The sequence below is a fragment of the Chlorocebus sabaeus genome, chromosome 11, assembly GCF_047675955.1.
Source record: "Chlorocebus sabaeus isolate Y175 chromosome 11, mChlSab1.0.hap1, whole genome shotgun sequence".
NCBI classification, from domain to species: domain Eukaryota; kingdom Metazoa; phylum Chordata; class Mammalia; order Primates; family Cercopithecidae; genus Chlorocebus; species Chlorocebus sabaeus.
The window spans coordinates 72,555,576-72,579,077 of NC_132914.1; the positions used below are offsets into that span (position 1 = coordinate 72,555,576).

Below are 23,502 nucleotides of genomic sequence, written 5' to 3' on the forward strand. Positions count from 1 at the left end.
TTGCTTGGTAGATCTTCCTCCATCCCTTTATTTTGAGCCTATGTATGTCTCTGCGTGTGAGATGGGTCTCCTGAATACAGCAGACTGATGGGTCTTGACTCTTTATCCAGTTTGCCAGTCTGTGTCTTTTAATTGGAGCATTTAGTCCATTTACATTTAAGGTTAAGATTGTTATGTGTGAACTTGATCCTGTCATTGTATTAGCTGGTTACTTTGTTCATTGGTTGATGTAGTTTCTTCCTAGCATCGATGGTCTTTACATTTTGGCATGTTTTTGCAATGGCTGGTACCGGTTACTCCTTTCCATGTTTAGTGCTTCCTTCAGGATCTCTTGTAGGGCAGGCCTAGTGGTGACAAAATCTCTCAGCATTTGCTTATCTGAAAGGATTTTATTTCTCCTTCACTAATGAAACTTACTTTCGCTGGATATGAAATTCTCAGTTGAAAATTATTTTCTTTGAGAATGTTGAATATTAGCCCCCACTCTCTTCTGGCTTGTAGAGTTTCTGCCGAGAGATCTGCTGTTAGTCTGATGGGCTTCCCTTTGTGGGTAACCCGACCTTTCTCTCTGGCTGCCCTTAACATTTTTTCCTTCATTTCAACATTGGTGAATCTGACAATTATGTGTCTTGGAGTTGCTCTTCTCGAGGAGTATCTTTGTGGCATTCTCTGTATTTCCTGAATTTTAATGTTGGCCTGCCTTGCTTGGTTGGGGAAATTCTCCTGGATAATATCCTGCAGAGTGTCTTCCAACTTGGTTCCATTCTCCCCATCACTTTCAGGCACACCAATCAGACGTAGATTTGGTGTTTTAACATAAAACCGTATTTCTTGAAGGCTTTGTTCATTTCTTTTTACTCTTTTTCCCCTAAACTTCTCTTCTTGCTTCATTTCATTCATTTGCTCTTCAATCACTGAACTCTTTCTTCCAGTTGATTGAGTTGGTTACTGAAGCTTGTGCATTTGTCACATAGTTCTCATGTCATGGTTTTCATCTCTATCAGTTCATTTATGGACTTCTCTGCATTGCTTATTCTAGTTATCCATTCATCCATTCTTTTTTCAAGGTTTTTAGTTTCTTTGCACTGGGTACGTAGTTCCTCCTTTAGCTCTGAGAAGTTTGATGGACTGAAGCCTTCTTCTCTCAACTAGTCAAAGTCATTCTCCATCCACCTTTGTTCCATTGCTGGTGATGAGCTGTGTTCCTTTGGAGGGGGAGATGCGCTCTGATTTTTTGAATTTCCAGCTTTTCTGCACTGCTTTTTCCCCATCTTTGTGGTTTTATCTGCCTTTGGTCTTTGATGATGGTCACATACTGATGGGGTTTTGGTGTGGATGTCCTTTCTGTTTGTTAGTTTTCCTTCTGACAGTCAGGACCCTCAGCTGCAGGTCTGTTGCAGTTTGCTTGAGGTCCACTCCAGACCCTGTTTGCTTGGGTATCAGCAGTGGAGGCTGCAGAAGATAGAATATTGCTAAACAGCAAGTGTTGCTGTCTTTTCTTGCTCTGGAAGCTTCGTCTCAGAGGTGTACCCAGCCGTGTGAGGTGTGAGGTGTTAGTCTGCACCTAGTGGGGGATGTCTCCCAGTTAGGCTACTCAGGAGTCAGGGACCCACTTGAGCAGGCAGTCTGTCTGTTCTCAGATCTCAACCTCCATGCTGGGAGAACCACTGCTCTCTTCAAAGCTGTCAGACAGGAACATTTACATCTGCAGAGGTTTCTGCTGCTTTTTGTTTAGCTATGCCCTGTCCCCAGAGGTGGAGTCTACAGAAGCAGGCAGGCCTCCTTGAGCTGCAGTGGGCTCCACCCAGTTCGAGCTTCCCAGTGGCTTTGTTTACCTACTTAAGCCTCAGCAATGGCAGGCGCCCCTCCCCCAGCCTTGCTGCTGCCTTGCAGTTAGATCTCAGACTGCTGTGCTAGCAATGAGGGAGGCTCCATGGGCATGGGACCCTCCAGGCCAGGCATGGGATATAATCTCCTGGTGTGCCTTTTGCTAAGACCCTTGGTAAAGTACAGTATTAGGGTTGGAGTTACCCGATTTTCCAGGTATTGTGTGTCTCAGTTTCCCTTGGCTAGGAAAAGGAATTCCCTTCCCCCTTGCACTTCCCAGGGCGATGCCTTGCCCTGCTTCAGCTCTCGCTGGTTGGGCTGCACCCACTGACCAGCACCGACTGTCCGACATGCCCCTGTGAGATGAACCTGGTACCTCAGCTGAAAATGCAAAAATCACCCATCTTCTGTGTCACTCGTGCTAGGAGCTGGAGGCTGGAGCTGTTCCTATTTGGCCATCTTGGGCGCCCCCCACTTCATACTATTTTTCACTTTTCCAATTCATCTGAAACTATTTTTATGATTTTTTTAGGTCATATCTAATTGAAATATTGGTAATCATTCGATTCCAATTATATTGTCATGCAGCTATAATGACTAAAATTTACCTTTAGAGGGGCAAATAAAAGAGGTTAAAAAATTAAGAAGTCAAAATAAAGCTTGTTCTGTTTTTAGAATGTAAATTACTGTCATCCCCATTGATCACTCCAATAAATGAAATTAAGATAGAGGCTCTGTAACCTTAGAAAAAGTGCTTTATTTAAAACTGAGACAAAATATAAAATAAGAATGTCTAAAGACATATCATAGAAACAAAAAGAAAAACTTGTAAGAAAATTGGAAAAGTTGGGCACAATTATTTAAATGCTATTTAGCCTACACTAAATTTAGTTTTTTTGGGCTTTTTTTTTTGAGACAGGGTCTTGCTATGTTGCCCAGGCTGGAGTGCAGTGGCACTACCATGGCTCACTGCAACCTCTGCCTCCTAAATTCAAGTGATTCTCATGCCTCAGCCTCCCGAGTAACTGGGACTACAGGTGTATGCCACCACGGCTGGCTAACTTTTATATTTTTAGTAGAGATGGGGTTTCACCATGTTGGTCAGCCTGGTCTCGAACTCCCGGTCTCAAATGATCCCCCAGCCTCAGCCTCTCAAAGTGCTGGGATTATAGGTATGAGCCACCATGGTCAGCCTTAAATTTAGTTTTAATAATAATGTTAAAACAAAATTTAATAAGAATTTTAATAAGAATGTTAAAACTAAACTTAAATGTAGGCTAAATAACACTTTTATTTAGCCTAAATTATTATTAAACATTATTATTATTTAACATTATTTAAATGTTATTTAGCCTACACTAAATTTAGTATTTTTGTTTGGTAGAAATTCAAAATGTACACATTTAATATGTCCCACATAAAGCTTACGTTATTCAATACATCCTGTGTCACTCTCTAAGCTCATGATGCTTTATATGATTTTTATTTAGTAATAAATTTAAAACAGCAAATAAATGTTTAAAAATTAGCACAACCTAAGAGTAAAGCAAGGTATATTTTTTAATATGTAAGAGTGATTCATAAAGTGGACACTGACTAAAACATTAAAATTATACACAGAAAAGATCCACATCAGCCAAACACAGATGTGTTTACAGATGTAAAACCCAGATAGAAGCCAAAGAGGGGAGATTAATTAACACCATAGAGCCCATGCAGAAAGCCCACCTTGAGTGTTGAAGCTTATGGTGGCTTATACTTTGTAGGAAAGGTTAGAACCCATAGGCACACTGATTTAGAGATCTGTATAAACATAAAGCAGATTAGAAGCAGAAGTGACATTGATGCAAGGATCTATCAACACTAAAAAATGAAAAAGGAGCTGGATGAGGTGGACACAAAAAACGTAGTTTCATTCCTTCTATTTTCACTTAAGAGGTGTAAAATTAAATAAAGAATTTTTCACCTACATTTTTAAAACAAATTGGTGCTAATTTCAGATGCCTTGAAAGCTTACTCATGTAAACGTTTCCTCAGAGAAAGGAGGAGACAGTTAAATGAGTACTACCAAAATAAAATAAAACTTGATAATGAATTTAGATACATTGCTCTTAATAATGTAGTTGTAAGGAAAAGAAATCCATTAACATCCAGATTGCTTTGAATTACATCAAGAACAATATTCAATGAGCCTTAATTATTGTAACACCCATTTCAAATATAACTTGAGGGATATATCAAAATAAGCCTTATTTGAAACACTAATTTTCCTTAAAAAGTAGCATTTTTTAATTTTTAGGATAATCCTGATAATACTCATTCTATTAAACATAAATACCCAAATAATAATAGGCACCAAAAAGAAAAAAAATGTGCATGTGGTTTAAGTAAAAGAACTCACAAATTTGCAACTTAGGACATCCACAGAAAATCAGTTCACATAGTCCAGAGATTGATTATACATTGCTATTAATTCAGACATAATTGATTCTGGATGACTGTGACCCAAATAAAACATATGTTGAATCTCCACTCAATGATAATAGTAATGTAACTAACTAAATCCATATTGCTTTGTTACTATTTATGCTATCAAAACCAGACTTTTCCCAACTTGTGAGCCACCACACTGGCATTCCAACAATCTGTTATAAGTATGCCTAAGACATTAATCACTTGGTTGTCTGAGGTGGTCAGTGACCTCCAGTTCCAAGCAGCTTGGTACCCTTACCCCAGAACATTACAGAAATGTTTTAATTATCTATTTGTGCCAGAACTGGGCTAAACCATACTTGCCAACCTAATTGATTCTGTAAAAGACATAATTGAAAGTTAATATTGAGCAACTGGAGTTTTGTTTCACTTTTCCTAAAAAAGAAAAATAACTTATTTCTGGAATTTCCTTAACAAGCCTGAATTTATCTAATGTTAGTAGCTCACTACTTCAAAAAAAAATAACCAGGCTGCTTTTTGGGGGCGAGGAGGTGACACCAAATAAACTCACTAACATAAATAGCAGCCAACTCACATTTTGAACAGTATAAAATAAATGTTTCAAACACCTAAAGATTCAAGACAATTTTCTACAAAATATATACCAAACACAATTCAATCATTTATAAAAACAAGGACTCAATTTTCCATTAATGAATATTCACCCGAGTCCAAATTCAATTGTTGCAATTATTTATTCCATTCAGTCTTTAAAATCTTAGAAAGCAAATTAGATTAACGGCTCACCAAATAAGTAAAAATGCTGACAACTTACTGCATCCAATTTTCTTGCCCACTGTTGTTTATCGCAAGGGTTGTCTGCATAACCTTGCTGTAAGAGGGCTTTCCTATCCAGAGTTGTAAGGTCATCTGTGTTGGCTTCTTTATGTTGCACACACTATGCATGAAAGAAATAAATGAAGCATCATACACATATTTAGAATGTTTGTTTTTAACAAAATATGGAAATAGATAACCACGGAATATCTCAGTGGCTATTTGTACAGCAGTTAAAAGTACAGGCTCTGAAGATCAGATTGCTTATATTTGAATCCAGCTCTTCCAGTTGTCAGCTAGATGACCTCTCTGTGTCTCAGTTTACTCATAGATAAAATGTGAATTAATAATAGAAACTACTTCACCAGAAACAAAAAGGATTAAGAGATAATACATGCACAACACTTTATAAAAACTACTTGACACAGTAGGCATTACATAAAAGTTAGCAACTATTATAATTATTATTGTCCTATTTGAATATTTGAAAAATTAATAAATGTGGGCATGTCTACTCTATTATAAAATTTAATTCAGAAATAAAATACTAAAAGATGAGTGTAACCTTCGAGGTAAAAGATTATTTGGGATGCTAAAGAGATAAACATCAAATTGTTCTTTGACTATGAGATGTGTTTATGCTACCTCAGCAAAACAAAAAAAAGGTTCCAATAAGATAGCAACTTGTCAAAACCTTTACAGATTTCAAGAATCCTCCCAAGGCTTATTCTTACTTTAGATCTTCCTTGAAAGGTCATACTCTATCTTAATACTCCTCTCTATCTTTATGACCTTTGATTGCTTTATAAAATTTTGTTATATATTTGTTTAGGCTTTTTTGCTTGCCTTTCCTAATGTAAGTTCCATGAAAGCAGGAACATTGTCTGTCATTTTTATTGCCATATCCCTGGTTGCAGAACAGGATAATACAACGTGAGCACTCGATAAATATTTATTCAATAAACGAATAATGAACCTAGCTTAGGTATTTACTATTTAAAACTCAATTTATGAGGATACTTTATCATTTTATTTGTTTACCCACTAATATACTTCTTTCTAAATAGTGATTTATTTAAACAGGCACCAAAAAATGCCTAGCATTATATAGGTAAATTAAGCAGATTAATTTAATGCATATATTCAAATATAAGCAAAGCACTGTATTTTGTTCAGATTGAAAACACTTCCAAAATAATTTTATTTTGTGTCAGCTTGTTTTCAACCTTTTACAAAAGGAAAACTGATATTTCCACTTAATATTTCAAATTCAACCTCCCAAAAGCAGACTTCTTTACAGTCTTCCCCTACCTCCAGTTAATGGTAACCCTCTTAGGCCAAAAGCCTTAGATCCATTCTTTTTTTATTTTAAAATATTTAATTGACAATAAAAATTGTAAATATGCAGTGTGTACAATATGATGATTTGATATACAGATAGATTATGTAATGATTATCACAATCAAATTAATTAATACATCCATCACCACACATAGTTACCATTTGTATTTGTCTGCGTATATGTGCGTGTGTGTCGTTAAGACACTTAAAATCTGCTTTCTTATCAAATTTCTAGGAAAAAATATAGTATGATTAACTGTAATCACCACAAATACAGTAGTTCCTCAGAACTTATTTATCGTATAACTGAAAGTTCATATCCGTTGACCAAGTCCCCATTTTTCCAACCCCTCCCCCCGAGTCCCTGGCAACCAATATTCTAATCTCTGCTTCTGTGGGTTCAACTTTTTTAGAGTCCACATATAAGTGAAAACATAGAGTATTTGTCTTTCTGTGCCTGGTTTAATGTCCTGAAATTAATCCTCGTAAAGTCATTCTTGGTCTTCCCTTTCTCTCAAGTCTACAACTAATCCATTCAAAAATCTTCTTAGCCCTACCTTCAGAATCTATCAACAATATGACTTTGTGAGACACTACAAGGTTCCAAGTCTGAAGCTACCATCACCTAGGTCCAAGCCATCATCATCAAATTTTGCCTCGATTATTGTGACAGCCTCCTCAAAGGTCTTCCTGCTTTCATCTTTGTCCTATTCTCAATAAAGACCATCCTCAAAAGAACAAAGTAGCTTTCTGCCTCACAGAAAAAGACAAAGTCCTTACATGGCTTGTGTGACCTCCCTGAGCTGCCTCCCAAATTCCCTTTAACTCTCTGACCAACCTCCTTCCATCTCTCCCTTGTTCTCCCTCCTCTGACCACACTGTCCTCCTCAATATTTCTTAAACACCCCTACTCATGACACGGAGTTTCTCCTGACTAGCTTGCTCCTCAAGTGTGTGCTAAAATGCTATCTTATCTAAAGGTCTCCCCTGTGATCCTATACAAATTGCTATCCCATACCCAAAGCCCTGACTTTCCTAGATCCCTTCTACACACCACACTTTTCACATGTGTCATACTAGCTGGGTTGACTGATTAATCATTCCATTGATTGATTTTTTTTTTCTCCTTGCCATTTCCTTCCATTAGGATATAAGCTCTTTAGAGGCAGAAATTTTTGTCTGTTTTATTCACTGACTTACCCCCAGTGCCTGGACAGGGGTATTGTGTAAAGTTAAGCACTCAGTAACTATTTGTTGGAAGAATAAATAATAAATGAATAAATTATATTGATCATTTATACAATTAAAAAGGTTTCTTTAGAGTGAAAAAAGATGTATTTGAAATGAATAATTAGTACGATTAGGAAATTAAGATTATTTTCAACAAAATTGAAGTTTAATGGTTTTCATGTTTAATTTCAAGATGTTTCATTATTTTAAAAATAGACATGTACACATAAATTTGCATTTTAGGTAACAAAACAATCTGACAACAAGAGATTCGTCAGCTTTTATAGTAAGTGGAAGGAAAACTCAACAAAGGAAATTTACCATTAGAATTGCCATGGTTTGGATGTTTGTCCCCTCTAAACCTCACATTGAAATTTCATCCCCAATGTTGGAATGCTGTTTGGGTCATGGAGGTTGATCTCTCATGATCAATGTTGTCCCTTAGAGGTGAGTGAGTTTTTATTTTATTATTTCCCAAGAGTGCTGGTTGTTCAAAAGAGCCTGGCACCTCCACGTGCTCTCTTGTCTCCTATCTTGCTAAGTGATCTCTGCACATGCTGGCTTCCCTTCACCTTCCGCCATGAGTAGAAGCAACCTGAAGCTCTTAACAGGTCCCCAGTCTTCAGCTTTCTAGCCAACAGACTCATGAAGCCAAATAAACCCTTCTTTCTTCATAAATTACCCAGCCTCAGGTATTTCTTTACAGCAACACAAATTGAACTAAGACAAGAATCAAGCAAAGTCAAACTCCTATTTTACAGTTCAATTGATTATCAGTTGACTCATGTATCAGACTGATTAGTTAGCAACTATAGCCTTTAGTTCTTGCCCTGGATCCTAAATATTTCTAATCTTAGCTTTGCTTTACCAGTAAAGAGAATCAATTTACATGTTGATCCCTGCTTTAAAGAGGGGCTTATATTTCTGATATCAGGGATGTCTTCTATTTCCAGAGATTACTAGTGTTAATTCATGTAATTGTAATAGAATTTACTAATAGGCCACTTATATAGCAGTTTTGATTCTCATAATGGTATAATTTAAAAAGACATCAAATAAGTTCCTCAAACCCCTTAAGCACAAAATTATTATATAGAATCTACAGAAATGCTTTTTAACTAGAAGTTCTTCTAAAGGAACCACTAAAAACATATTAAACTTAGTAATTTCACACCTTTAATATAGATTCTAAAACTCAAAGCGGCAAAACAGCATATTTTCCAGAAGAATTTAGGTGCATATTGGCTTCTATAAAGCTCTTTATTCTTACTATATAAATACTTACCAATTTTATGGAAAATCTGCAAATAAAATTTGTTTTTCTCTTAAACCAAAAATAAAAGTCCTCATTTGAATTTGCACTCAAGGAAATAAAAGTTTTACTTAAAAAATATTTTGAACCATTTTCCTGCCACTCAGTAAAGCATGTGCTTATAGAAACCTTCATTCTATTTTCCCAATATCTATACAGTGATCTAAGTATCACTTGGTATATCCTGCAAACAATACATGGTGAGATGCTAAAAGGTTATGAAATTATCTTGCCTAGTATTATAGACACCAGATTATCATATTTCTGTGTTTATATTTGGGTCTACAAAAATGTTTTTAAAATAAGAAAGACCAAATAATCCCATTAATTTTGTTACTCTTTCAGCTAAACACTATGTAATTTATTTAACTCTAGATAGTTTCTACAGGGTTAAAAAATAGTTGACATATCATACCTACTTATAAATTTATTATTTTTTACCTACAGAAAAATGCTAAGCAAATACAACATTAAAACCATCCTGAAAACACATTATTCTTACAAAAAGTTAACTGAATTAAAAATTCTATCTATATATGCTCTTCTTTACGGCCACTAGTATTCTATTTTTCAAACTATTCCTTCCAAAAATCAAGACTGACTTTTTCTGTATGATTATGAAAGCCATTACAATTATTATGTTTAATTTATTATTATATTCATTAATAATGAATGTATACCCAATTAATATTACATAAAAACATAACAATTTCAGCAATTCATGATGTTAAACAACCATTTCCCATAATGTGACAAAAGACAGTAATGAAGTGATGGTATTTTTTGCACAAAACAGGATTACTATAAAGTCTCAAACTACTTATCAATTTTAAAATATAGACTGTCAGACTAACTGAGTTCAAGACAGCTATGTCAACAAAATACGTAATACTGTCTTATTTCTAATCCCAAGGTACGTGAAAAACTTCTATCAGAGAAGAAGTGACTAAACTATATGGCTATAACTTTTTTGTCAGAAAATGACAATAACCCGTTAAATTTGTTGTGAAGAACAAACTAGCTAATGTAACTAAAATATTTACAACAGTCCTTGACAAACAGAAATAAATGTTAGCTATTATACTTATTTTGACTAATAGCAAGACATGTCACCCAAAAAGAGATTTCTATAATACATGCAGTTTTCTTTATATTCATTAGAATTTTTTAAAGCCTCATACATTACCTTTTCATCTATCTTGTTTCTTGGAGACTGTTGATGTGTAACATTTGATTTTGTATTTTCTGCATCTATCTGACTATACTGCTTATAGCCCTCTTTCATTTCCATTTTATATTGCTGATATTTTAGTTTATATTTGTCTGTTGGTGCTGGCAAATTTTCAGGTATCAGGTTCTGATCCTATAGGTAAAAAGAAAAAAGAATGCTGTCAGAAAAAAATTACTAATTTTCCTTATTGGAATTAACAGGTTTATCATTTATCTTAGCATTTACTCCTAAAAAATGACCATTATAGTCAATGTTCTAAGCAGAGATAGTATTTAAGACATTCAACTGGTACAGACAGCATCACTGACCAATCAGAGCAGACAGAACTGCTAAGAACGGGCACTTACCTTAAATACTAGTAAGCTTGTACCTTGTTTCCTAGCTGAAGATCCATTCTGGTTCCAATAGCATTTAAGAGGAGAAAAACTGATTTATCTTTCTTCTTAGGATTTTTAGATAAGCTTTTCTTCTGCCTCAGAAGAACTCCACTGTTAATCTTTCTTTTCGTAATAGACATAGCAATTGAAGATCACTAATACTGAGAAGCATTGGTTGTCATTTCTAGAATATCAAGATATTCTATCTATTTGCAAACATGGAAATATTTGCAAATAAAATTTTTCTCTTAAACCAAAAGTAAACAAATGTCCTCATTTGAATTTGCATTCAAGGAAATAAAAGTTTTACTTAAAAAATATTTTGAACCATTTTGCTGCCACTCAGTAAAGCATGTACTTACAGAAAACTTCATTCTATTTTCCCAATAGAAAACACTGACCTAAATATTATTTGGTTCCCTACCATATTTCCATGCGAGTGACAGATAATGGAGTCAGTGGATAAGAGAAATCTAAAAGAAGTGCTATACAAATACAAGGGCATACTGTATTGACCCAGGGAGTGACAGACACTCCAAAAGGAGTTTTTTTATACAGCCAGTCCAATCCTTGAAAAGTGTTGAGGATATCCATGTCTAACCCAGAGAAGGATGAAGCAAAGCTTCAGGATATTATTCATGCAGTTTTCCAAAATGAAACTAAAAACATGAATAGAGTCAGCTATATGAAAAGACTAACAAAAACAGAAAAGCCCTACTCCTATACTAGTCAGGATTTACATTCACATTGTGAACAAAACACTAGATATGTTTGAAGCATAAACATGTCCCAAGGAGACAACTTGGAATGAGCATAGCTACTTACTCCATAGTATCCCAGTAGCCTAAAGTATGAATCAGTTTCCAAAAGACCAATCTTACATTGCTAAACTAGCAATATCTGATCTAAGAGTTTGCCATATTTCAAAAAATTCCTCAATTCCATATTAGGATATACCTGTACTCTACTGATTTCATTTAAAAATTTTAAAATACCAATTTCAATGTGTGACAAGATATAAAACAAGTAAAAATCATTTCACTAACATTATGGTTTGGTATTCTAACACATAAAATATTTAAACTTGGCAAAACATCGATTGAACATAACAAAATTTTTTAATTTTATTGAGATTAAATCCAGTGCTAATAATGCATACTATAATTCTGAAAATTGATAAGCAAATAAATACTAGCCAATTTATTTAGATGATGCTGAGTATATGGAGTTTGACATGGTGTGACCCAACCAAGAGTAGAAGATGAATTTGGCGGGTTTGCTGTACTAAGTGGAATATATGAAAAATTGTCCTAAAAAATAAAATTAATGATATTTCTTATATTCTATGTGTAATATTGTGTTTTAATGTTTATTATATTAAATACTAAATAAAAATTACCTCATCATCAGAGTCAACAAGGCTTCCCAAATCAAGTCGTGGGACCCTGAAAGAAATAATCTATGTATCTCGTAACTTTGTAACATGAAATTTTAACAACTGCAAATCTTATGTGTTACATCTTTTATAAATAGGTACACTGAAACCAATGGTGCCGTGGCTTCTACTGGCTTGTGATAGGCTTTTGTTAAATGCTCAGTAATTTTTCAAGCTGGTTGTTAAACCCATCCATCATTAAAAATATATATAAATTTACAATTAAGTTATATTAAAAATAAATACTCAAAATTCATCACTTCCCGATGATTTCACTGTACTTTGCTATTATCTGTGCTCTAGATATTATCTATGTCTATCCTATCTCTATGGTAGTTTAATAGTGTGCACCTCTTTCCAATTCTGTGCTCAGTGATGTCATATAGGTACACTGAAATCAGCCTTGGTGGGAATATTTACACTGCAATTGGCAAATGCTATGAATAGGACTTGGTTTAATATTTGGTTGATTTCTGAAACTGTAACAAGTGTTGGAGAAAAATGTTAACAATGCAGATTCAACCTAAAATTATATCATGTCTATACCTGTCGCACAGTGAATAGCCTCAAAACACACTGAAGAAATGTGGTTTTATAGTCAAAACTATTATTTGACTCAGCAAAGAAATCACACATGTCACTTTTTAAAGTAAATAAAAATATTAACCAATATTCATGCTGGAACTACACAGGTTCATCAATTGCAACCATAGGTTAGCTAGAGATACAGAGTTCAGCAAAAAAACAGAGAGACAATTATGTGAAAATCTACTGGCTATATGGAATCTACAAGAGAGACTATATATTTGATTAATATTTGTAAATTGATTGCTACATGTCCTTTATATCAGTAAAAGCTACAATCAACTTAATATATGCTTAAATTTCTTTATAATAAACAAGTAAAATTTACAATAAACTTATAATACACTTTCAGAAAACCAGTCCTTAAACTTTTCTCTGTACACAACCGACACAGCCATTGTTACATACTCAATATCTTGGATCTAGTGCTTGCACCTAACTCTATTCTTTATGTCAAGATGAGCACACAGGTAATCTGTCACACAGAACCACATAAATGTTGATGTTTATTCATTTTGATCTTCAGAAATGTCAATACTCTCTGGTTTAGCCTAGTAAATTACTAAGTTTTTTAATTTGTATTTTTAAAGAGCCTCTATAATCTAAAATACTTGAAAGAATAGAAAAATCGTATTATTTCAAATTTTAAAAGTCAAAATAACATATAATGTAAAACACAAATATATTCTAAACCAAAAATAAAATAATTTTAAGATTGATAAAATTGTCATATTCCTCAAAATTAAAACACAGACATAATTATCCTTAAATTCATGTCAACTATATGAATTATACAAGGATAAAAATTTACATATCTCTTTAATAAATGTATATAGTTGAATTTTCCAAATAAAATAATATTTTCACTTTTTCAGGAAAATGTAAAACATATTAAGGAAAATTAAAAAACCGAAGAAGTATTACCTATAATTCTACCATCTTATCACAAAAGCTATTTTAATTTTGGTATAGTAATTTTCAGGCTATCCATATGCATATAGATTTTTCTGTGGTTCACAATCATAGCTACATATATAATTTTGCTTTCTTTTTTAATTAGTCAATGTATGATCAATATGTGCCCATTAAAAAGTCCAAATGTGAAGAAACGTAACTTACACTGGTGGGCAAGAATTCCGGTTTGTCCATGATTCAGAAGTCCACCTTTGCTTTAATTTAAAAAAAAAATTTTGAATCGGTATGAACATGAATATACCCTTTATACTTTAAGAGATATACAATGAGTCAATGCAATAAGGCTAATTATATTTTTTCTCAGTAAACACCATATAATAAAAGCGTATTAAGCCCCTTCCTACTGTGCTTGAGACACAGATAAAACGGCAAGCAAGACAGATAATCCCCACCCACATAGCACTCTGCTGGAGACGTTCTCTCAAATAAACAGTAATGGGAAAAATCAGACTGTAACAGAGTAACTACATAGCAGTATACCCAAACTACTCTAGAGAATTTGGGAAGCTTATTTTTGTTTGTTTGTTTTGTTTTTTTCTTAAGGCAACCTTTAACAGTTTTGAAAGATAAGGAGGAGTTAGCCAGATGAAAAGAAAAGAAAGAAAATTGATTCAGCTAGGAAACAACTTGTGCTGCACAGGCCTCCAGATAAGAGTCAGCATTTGGAAAGGGGTAAAATCCAGAATGTGAGGGGGGTAGGGCCAAGTTGTTACATTATAGTACAAGTTAGGGAACTTGGACCTTGTTTTTAAGGTAATGGGAAGACAGTGAAGGGTTTGAGAAAGAAAGTAACAAACACATGCATGTATTTGTCAACATTCCATCTTGTTGCCAAAAACATTGTGCAAGGCATGAAAATTACAACAAGCTTAGCCACCATGAAATAGAAGACATATATGAGTCTTAGGAGAACTTCAAGTTAAAAAAAAAATAGAAAATAATTCACCCATCAGCACTTACACCCTATTTCTGAAATGTTACCTGACTTGTGCTTTTTTTGTGATATTGGTAGCAACCGTAAAAATTACATTCTACTTTTTGTCTTTTTTTATATTTTCCTTAAACAGATACTCTTAAATAACAATAATTATACAATAAGTTTAATTTTAAAAAATAAAACTAATTCAAGCAGTGGCAAATTTTCAAGTAATTATTATCTTCAATTTTGGTGGTTCCATTCTTCAAATCTAGAAAATGCTGATCCTAAATATCTGTAAATATAAGTAATCACAAAACACGAAGAAAAGGTCAAAAAATTATTTAATAAGTCATCCTGAAAGAAGAAAATTATATAGTTCACATACTTGTAGTGGCTTCTTTCTTCCAAAGAATGGCTGAATTTGGCTCCTAGAAGTGGCAGCAACTCCTTTAACCTCTAAATCCATTCAAGTTCCTGTATTTATAATGCAGTATACTTTGAAAAAGGTAGAGTAAATGTTAAATGATACTTCTTACTCTAATTTTAAATAAGTCATACAAATTACCTAACAAGTTTACCTGGAAAGAAATCATATGGTTAATCACTTCTGGTGCTTTTACCAGTATCAACTTTTTGTAGGGCAATCACATTATGCCCTGTGTTAGCATGAATAATGGGCCCCCAAAGAAGACCATGTCTTAATGCTCAGACCCTGTAAATATACCACCTTACATGACAAAAAGGACTTCAGATGTGTTTGAATTAAGAATTTTAAGATGGGGCGATTATCCTGGATTCTCTGGTGGGCTCAGTGTAACCACCAGAATCCTTATAAGAGGGAAACAGAAAGAACAGAGTGAAACAGAGAAGATGTAAAGATGGAAGCATACGACAGAGAAGGGTGAAGATGTCAAGCATTCTGGTTCTGAAGATGGAGGAAGAGGTCATGAGCAGCCTCCAGAAGGCAGAAGAGGCAAGGAATGGATTTTCCTCTGGCGCTTCCAGAAAGAACCTGCCCTGTTGACAGCCTGATTTTAGCCCCTTAAGACTAATGTTGTACTTCTGACCTCCAACTATAAAATAAATTTATGTTGTTTTAAACCAGTAAGTTTAAATTTTTTTTACAGCAAAAATAGAAAACCAATGCATCTCCCTCTTCTGTACTACCACCATGAGATATACCTTTATTTCCTTTACTCATTTCCCAAACCTTTATGAGTTTCGGTTTTGCCAGAGTAGCCTGATGAAAATACTTTCAACAAGCAGTATTCTTCATCTAGAACAAAGAATAAAATGGAGTAAACGGTCCAATTAGTAATAATGTGGTGATTGGTAAAAATGCTTACAAAAGGATGTTGAAAGTAATCAACTTGCAAATATGTACAAAATAAAAATCAAATGAATACATTTCATTGAAATTTTGTATATTTTATACTTTACCTTTATATTACTAAGGATAATTTCACATTTAGATATTTATTCATACTTTCTTTTTCTATAGTCTTGGATTTATTTTAACAATAAATTATTTCTGTTTTGTTTTTTAAAGGAAAGATAGCATGGCATCCTGCCAGCTTGGAATTAGACAGACATACATTGTAATCCTGATTTTTGCCACTTTCACATAATTTAAGTTTGAGTAAAAAATCTTTATGAACCAATGTTTCTACATAATAGATAAAATGAATTTAATGTTAGTACTTTTCCTGTTGGAATAATGTAACATTCAATAAATGGTAGCCATCATTATTATTAAAATATATTTTTATTTCATGGCCAATGAAATCTTACCTGAAAGATATCCCAATTCCTTACTAACTTATCTATATGGTTCTCTTTACCCCATCCCTAGAGCCTCTTCCTCTAAAAATTCCTTGCCATAAGCCTAGAATTCCACTCTAAGTCAAGTCAGGAGACTTATCAACCAATAGTAAACATATTCTGGAAAAAAAATACAAATCATTAGACTCAAAAATTCTCCTATAGCACTACAGATGGCTTTCTTTCCAGAGCTATTTTTCACAAAGAAGCAACTTTTAAAAGTTGCTATTGTTTTGTTTTGGAGGCCAGGGTTAGGTTGGTTGTTTAATCACACAAATTATTGTATTTGCAATGATGATTACTCGCTAACCAACCCAAGTTGAGATAAGGATGCTGAACAATCAGCAAAGTGATTTTCTCCACACATTAGTCTCTCAATTGTTTATATCCTAGTAACAGTTATAGCTATTTCAAATCACTATAGGTCATTTCAAATCAGTATAATTTATTTGCAAATTTAAAAAGCAGCAACATTTAAATTCTCAAATGTCCAGGACCCCCAGTTCCTCTACTTCCCCAATCAGGACAGTCTTCACTCTTCACTGTCATTAGATTTTCATTTCCCTAATAAACTGTCAAGACCAGGAAAGTTCGTGTCTCCTGCCCTTAATAAAGCATAGGTAGTAAATATTTAGTCAATAGTAAATTAATGCATAGCAAAATACAAGTATACATTTTACACATATTCTTAGATTCCTTTCATTTCTCTGCATCTAACTGTAACATAATCACAATGCCAACATATAAATTCTATCTTCAATTAGATAAGATGTTTAAAGCATTGCATTATAACTATTAGTCCTTAATGCTAGACTGTAAGCCTCATATTTGCTCACCCTATGTCTCAGGATTTAGAAAGCCCACAACGTAGTAGGAACTTAAAAAATGTTTGTTAAATAAGTAAAGTCAGTTAATTCAGAATGGCATAACACAAAAGTGGTTAACTTAGATATAGTAAGAGTATTCAAAGGGCAATGCCGTCATATATGGAACACTTCTGGATCTATAGAATTAGAGCAGTCAGGCAACGGACACCCTATGTAGACGATTTTAAGATTTTGACAGGGCTTCAAAGACAAAAACAGTTCAACCTTCTGATTTTCAAACCGAGCCAGCTGAGACCCAGAAAAGTGAACTGCACTTTGCTAAATGGTTTGCCAGTTATTGCAGACCCGAATTCACTACTTGGGTTTCAGATCTCTTTTCAGTACTACATCCTCACTGGTACAGGTAATAGAAGAATCCGAGGGGAATTAGCTGTATGGACTAAAGAATTAGAAATCTAAACTTGGTGGCACAGGAATCAGCAAACAACTGGCTGTGAGCAAATCTTTGAAACCTATGCCAAGGGTTGTCTTTGTCGTTAAGCACTGAATATCCAGCTGGGTTATATTGGAGCTAGGGAGTAGCAAAAGGAAGGGATAGCACTTCTAAATGGCTTCTGTCCCCAAATAGCTGCATGTCATGGGGTGATATTGCTAGCATATAATAAATACTGTTGGCTAATGTCTTTAGTGCTACCAAAAATAACTGAACACACTTCCCATTTCCCTCATTTTTTTTTTTTTTTTAAGGATGACTATTTCCACTTCCAATTATTATCCCTTCTCTCTTGGTAGTATTACTGGCTATTATGTTACTTATACCAAATCAGAAAAAAAATGAAAAAAAAAAAAACTGATTTAATTCAGCTCATAAATAAGGAAAAAAGAAAGAGCTGTAAATACAATTAGTATTTAAGCTACATGAAGGTAGGGACCAAGTCTATGTTGGATCCCACACGACTACAGACCCAGATATCTGAATTCAAACTTAGGTCATTCCTAATTTCAAACAAAACAGAGTAACACCTTTTTCACCCACATCACTCCCCTGGCTCCCAAATTATATTATACTTCAGAGCACCTGCAGTGTAGCAGAAGGAATTCCCCATCCCCTACCTATCTGGGATTCCTGCACAGGACAGGCGAGGGGCACAAGAGACAGCTAGCCTGATTTCACCTAACAGCTCAGTAAGAAGAGGTTCAGAGTTAGAAGGGCTAGAAAAATAGCGCGATTCCTCCAAAAACCGCCTTCAGAAAGCTTCAGACAGGAGAGTCTGGTCAGTCCAGGCCTGAGTCTGCAGGTTGCCGGGCAACTGGCGCCGCAGCGCAGGGCCTCTGATTACACTCTCACCTCCAGGGACGAAAAGGTGGTCGGCCCAAGTCCCTTGTACGTTCTACGGCACTTCCTGCCCCCGCCAATCTGCCTCCTCAGTTCCGCGTCTGGCTGACCGGAACTGAGCGTGTGGCCGAAGACCCCGCCACGCTCTGAGAAGTACTTGCTGGCTGGAAAACCCAAAGGGGTGAAATCTCTGCTGCAGCCGCCAGAGCTTCCCAGGGAACTGGCTCCGCGGCGCCCCTAAACCCCGGCGAGGAGCCGGAGCGGACTCACTCACCTGCGCTTCTCCTGAGCAGGGAAAGGACCAAAGCCCGGCCCGGATCCACGGCGATTGTTGTGTAATTCTTTGTCTAATTGAATTTTATTTAGCATATTTCATAATGCACCTGTCTGTGCGCAGGGCCCAGAATGATGTTTTGAGGGGAAGAAATTTAAGCATATGCTGCAATATCTGTCTCAAGGAGCTTGCACTATTTTTTTTAAAAAGTGCAATATATTATACAGAGATTACAGATATTAGACTGGATATTACTTTAAATTTGTGTGACCATGTACATATAGATGATTACATGAATAATTGCATATACATGTATGTGTATTTGTGTGTATATATAATTAAAAATTAAAATGATGTATGGAAAGGGCAAAGGCCTAGATATCAAGAAACCTACATTTTATTCTTTGCCAATTTTTTTTTTTTTTTTTTTTTTTTTTTGAGGCGGAGTCTGGCTCTGTCGCCCACGCTGGAGCGCGGTGGCGCGATCTCAGCTCACTGCAACCTCCACCTCCCAGCTTTAAGCGATTCTCCGGCCTCAGCCTCCCAAGTAGTTGGGATTGCATGCGCCCGCCACCACACCCGGTTAATTTTTTGTATTTTTAGTATAGACAGGGTTTCACCATGTTGGCCAGGCTGGTCTCGAACTCCTGACCTCAGCCTCCCAAAGTGCTGTGATTACAGGGATGAGCCACCACGCCCGGCCCAAATATTTTTATGTATGCTCTGTACACAGTGTCTTGGCATCTACTCCTCATCTATAAAGGGAAAAAGCTGGTTTGAGATAATTCTAAGGTTCTACTCCACTCTAACATGCACTAACTTTCCTAAATTACACAGCCAAGAGTCAGATATTCAAATTAGAAGTTAGAGTTTATGAAGGTTAATCCAGTTCTTTCATAATCCTGTTTTTCTAATCTGCAGTAACTTTTCAAAATTATCTCCCCTCAAAATGTATGTATCAAAACATAAATATTTCCAGTATTTCCTGGAGCCAGTTTGGGAGTAAAAATACAAATAAATTTTTAAAGTATAAAAGTAGTGAAGTAAATGAGGTATAATGTAATCACTCTGTATTTTTCTGCTGCACTCCATAAAATTAATCCACCAATTACCCCCACATAGAAAGAAAAGCAAAAATAAATAGCAGAAAACACACATAAAAATAAAACAGAAAACTAAATTTAACTTTTAAAAAGTTATAAAAGACCTTAAAAATTCTGGTGCCCCAGCTAAACTTGTCCATTCCACAAATAGATGTTCAAGAAAATAACATTAGGACGTGCACAGTCTAATCCTGGCAATTAGACTTTTTACACCTAAATTGTTTTAGTATTTCTGAATATAGCTGTCTATGCTATTGGGAACATGGTCTAAAAAACATAATGTATACAATTCAGACCTTTTGTTATAAACGTCTATTAGAAGAGCAATAATCTTGGATTATGGTTTGACTATATATACTCTACTTTTGCCAATCTTTAAATCCATTACTTTATGAAATTCCTGTTGTTGTTATAGGCAGTTAATTTCTCTATACACTAAATGAAACTAAACTAGCTGTTAACCTTTATCCTTATTAACCTTATCCCTATCAACCTTTCCTGTTTTGCAGTTCCAAAATAGTTTGCATTTGAAGCTCAACTTTAAATTTTCAGTTACTTGATCATTCATTAATGCATTCAACATTCACTGAGTACTTGCTACTTGAAAATAGTTTATTTTATATTTGCATTTATTTGTTCATTCAGCCACTTATGTATTTGACAAACATCCACTGAACACCTTCTATCTTCACATAAACCCAATGTTAGAAAAAGTGAAATATATAAGCCTACCCAGTATTTCCTTTTATACGATTAAGTCAAAAATATTTATTGAGCCCCTCATATGTATATATACATATATATAACAATTAAAATATAGTTTCTGCTCTCAAGAAGCTTACAGTTGTATACCACATTATTAGAAAGTTAAAGAGAACTCATTCGTTTATTCAACCAATTTTTATTGAGGGTCTAAAGGTTCAGTTCCTGTTCAAGGTGCTAGAGATATAGCAATTAAGAAAACAAAGCCACTGTTGTGGTGAAGGTTACAACCTGATAGAGAAGGCAGATGTTAAAAAAATAAATAACATAAATTCAGGAGGTAATTAATGCAATGAAGAAGACTAAAACAGGTTAAGTGGATAGACAGTGACAGATAGGAGATGTAGAATGATCAGGGAAGACTTCACTTGAAGGGAACTCTATAAAGAGCATTGCAGGCAAAAGTAACAGCAAGTGCAAAGGAGCTGAGGTGAGAGCATCCTTATCAAGCTGATGGATGTGGCCCATGCAGAATAAGCCAGGAGAGAATGCAGGAAAGAGGCCAGAGAACTAGCCATGGTCAGATTATGTAGTGTCTTTTGGGCCATACCTAGGACTTCAGATTTTTTATTGTGGCCCCCCATAGTAACGGAAGCCAAGTCTTTAAAAGTTCTCTCTTTCTCTCTCTCTCTCTCTGTATACACACATATGTATATGTACATGTGCCTATAGACATCTGTATCTCTCTCTGTGTGTAGATGTATATATGTCCATAGGCATACATACATATACACATCTGTGTACACACACAGATTTATATAGAGAACTTTACATATATAAATGTATGTGTGTATATACACACACATATGTGTATATGTATATGAGTATATGCCTATAGACATCTGTATATCCAGGAAGAGACCTATATGTATAGACACATGCAGGTGTACATATCTGTATCGATTTATCTATCTGTATACCTACACGCAAACATATACACATACACGTGCATATGTTCATGTCTTTGGGTGTGGGATATCAGAAGCTCAGTTTGGACTATGTATGTGATAAGAAAGTAGTATATACAGCAATTCTCCATTAGCTGGTAGTAGACTAGAAATATATTATCTATTGCCCAGTAGAATTTCCATTAGGATCCTTGCAATTTTCTCTTTTTATATTCTAATTTTCTTTTTATTTTTAAAAAGATAAGAGCCGCATCAAAGTAGTTTGTTTTTTGTGTCAAGGTTGACTATGGCAGAACATTCAGCAGATGTAAATATGTGTTCACCTGAATTAAATGACATTGTAAACAACTTCGAATCACTAAGTAAAGATATTTATTTGAAACAGAAATACTAAAAAAATTAATGTCATGGGGAAAAATGCTGGTTTATTACTGAATATCAATATAAGTGACGTAATGAATTTAAAACATTAAGCCAAATGAATTTGATTTATATTGCATTGCAGGTAAAATAGACAATCAAATGTACTCTGTCCATCCCAGTCTCAGCATATCAATTAAAGCAACTCTTGGAGTCTACCAGTCACCAAACAGTGATTCTGTTCCAAACTATCAAAAACGGAAGATTTGTCAAGAGAAATTACTTGGCTACGTTTTCCAGGCATCTATTTTTATCTATCTAAGCAATCGGTCTCTTCAGACGGAAAAAAGAAGGAAATTATCAATTGTTTGACAAGTTGATAATTTAAGATCACGGTATTGTCACTATATAAGAATTGCCTATTCTTACTATATTCCCAATCTCTGAGGGAAGTGGCAATATGATTCTAGATTATTTAGAACAATAAAAATCTATACAAGGAAGCTGCGTCTAAAAAACTAATATATAGTACTTTGCACTCCACTGGCCCATTGTCAGCATCCCGCACTTGTTCTTTACCTAATTTGTGTGGCTTGCATATTGCAATCTGCATTACAATCCAGGCGCGTTCTGCAGATTACAGATTGGATCCACAGAAAGCAGTTTGGATGGTTGAAACTCCCTCCACCAGAGGGCGACTCACAGCTTTCCCCTGTAGTTCAGAGCTTTGTGGAAGGCGAACCCTGCTGCCTGTTCCTCCCCACAGCGACACTGACAAGCAGATCCAGCCTGCTGGGCATCCCCGCGCTGGGCTCTAGCCTGTGCGGGAAGATGGAGCCAAGGGAGATCGTGGTGCGCGGGGAGGGGGCGGGGGGGGGGGGGTGGAAATCGTTGCCAGAGCCGTTACTGGTCCGCGCAGTCAGAGTATCGTCCACCTCCTTCCATGGCTCTGAAGAAGAAATTCAGTTGTTTATGGACCTTGGGTCTGTATTTGGTAGCCAGTACCAAAATCCCATCCATCACTGACCCAAACTTTATAAACAACTGCCTCGATGGCCACAACGAATGGCGTGGCAAAGTCAACCCTCCCGCGGCCGACATGAAATACATGGTGAGAAAGAACCAGGGCTGGGCTCTTAAATCCCTGACTCATCCTAAGGCATCTGGGTGGTAAATTTCACAAACTTAACTTGTACTAATTCAGTGCAGACTTTATATATAGGCAGTGAAAAAGAAAAAAAGAAAAAGAAAATCGCACCTTGGCTGGACTGTCTCCTCCACAGTCATAGGAGTGAACAAGAAAGGAAAACTTGAAGCTGTTCCTTGTCTCTTGCCGGGAAGGTGGGGATGCTGGAGCGGTGTTTGGAAGTTGCTTTGTTGCACCACTAAGTTTATAAGTACTTAACACAGGATTATTTTGTTTCCTTTCCTCCATTTTTTGGCTAGCACTTTGCATCACCCACAACCAAGATATAAGATATCAAAGAAATAGCCCAAGAATGGAGATTCTCTTGTTTTCTTACTTATTTTTATATCATATGAATCCAAGATCAAAACAAAACTTTATGTGTAGTATTATTTGAAAAAATATTACAAAGATGAGAATATT

At 35.2% G+C, this 23,502-nt stretch overlaps 2 protein-coding genes across 11 annotated transcripts in view; one reads left to right on the plus strand and one right to left on the minus strand.

Annotated features, from left to right (window-relative positions):
• The window catches only part of CAPS2 (calcyphosine 2), a 59,847-nt gene extending 41,113 nt beyond the window's left edge, over nt 1-18,734 (minus strand). For 2 of the 9 annotated variants that reach the window (XM_037996796.2, XM_037996791.2), the window contains exons 1-6: nt 18,499-18,733; nt 14,888-14,976; nt 13,728-13,777; nt 11,988-12,033; nt 10,167-10,343; nt 5,096-5,218 (exon numbers count right to left, since the gene is read on the minus strand). In XM_037996796.2, the coding sequence (XP_037852724.1) occupies nt 5,096-5,218; nt 10,167-10,343; nt 11,988-12,033; nt 13,728-13,777; nt 14,888-14,968 (477 nt within the window). In that variant the 5' untranslated portion in view covers nt 14,969-14,976; nt 18,499-18,733. The other 7 variants (XM_037996792.2, XM_037996795.2, XM_073020955.1 and 4 more) reach the window with 7 other exon arrangements.
• A 4,052-nt stretch (nt 18,735-22,786) lies between these two features.
• Nucleotides 22,787-23,502, plus strand: part of GLIPR1L1 (GLIPR1 like 1) — a 38,291-nt gene continuing 37,575 nt past the window's right edge. For both annotated transcript variants that reach the window (XM_008004053.3, XM_008004054.3), the window contains exon 1: nt 22,787-23,004. In XM_008004053.3, coding sequence (XP_008002244.1) covers nt 22,837-23,004 — 168 coding nt within the window. In that variant the 5' untranslated portion in view covers nt 22,787-22,836. The remainder of the gene's footprint in view (nt 23,005-23,502) is intronic.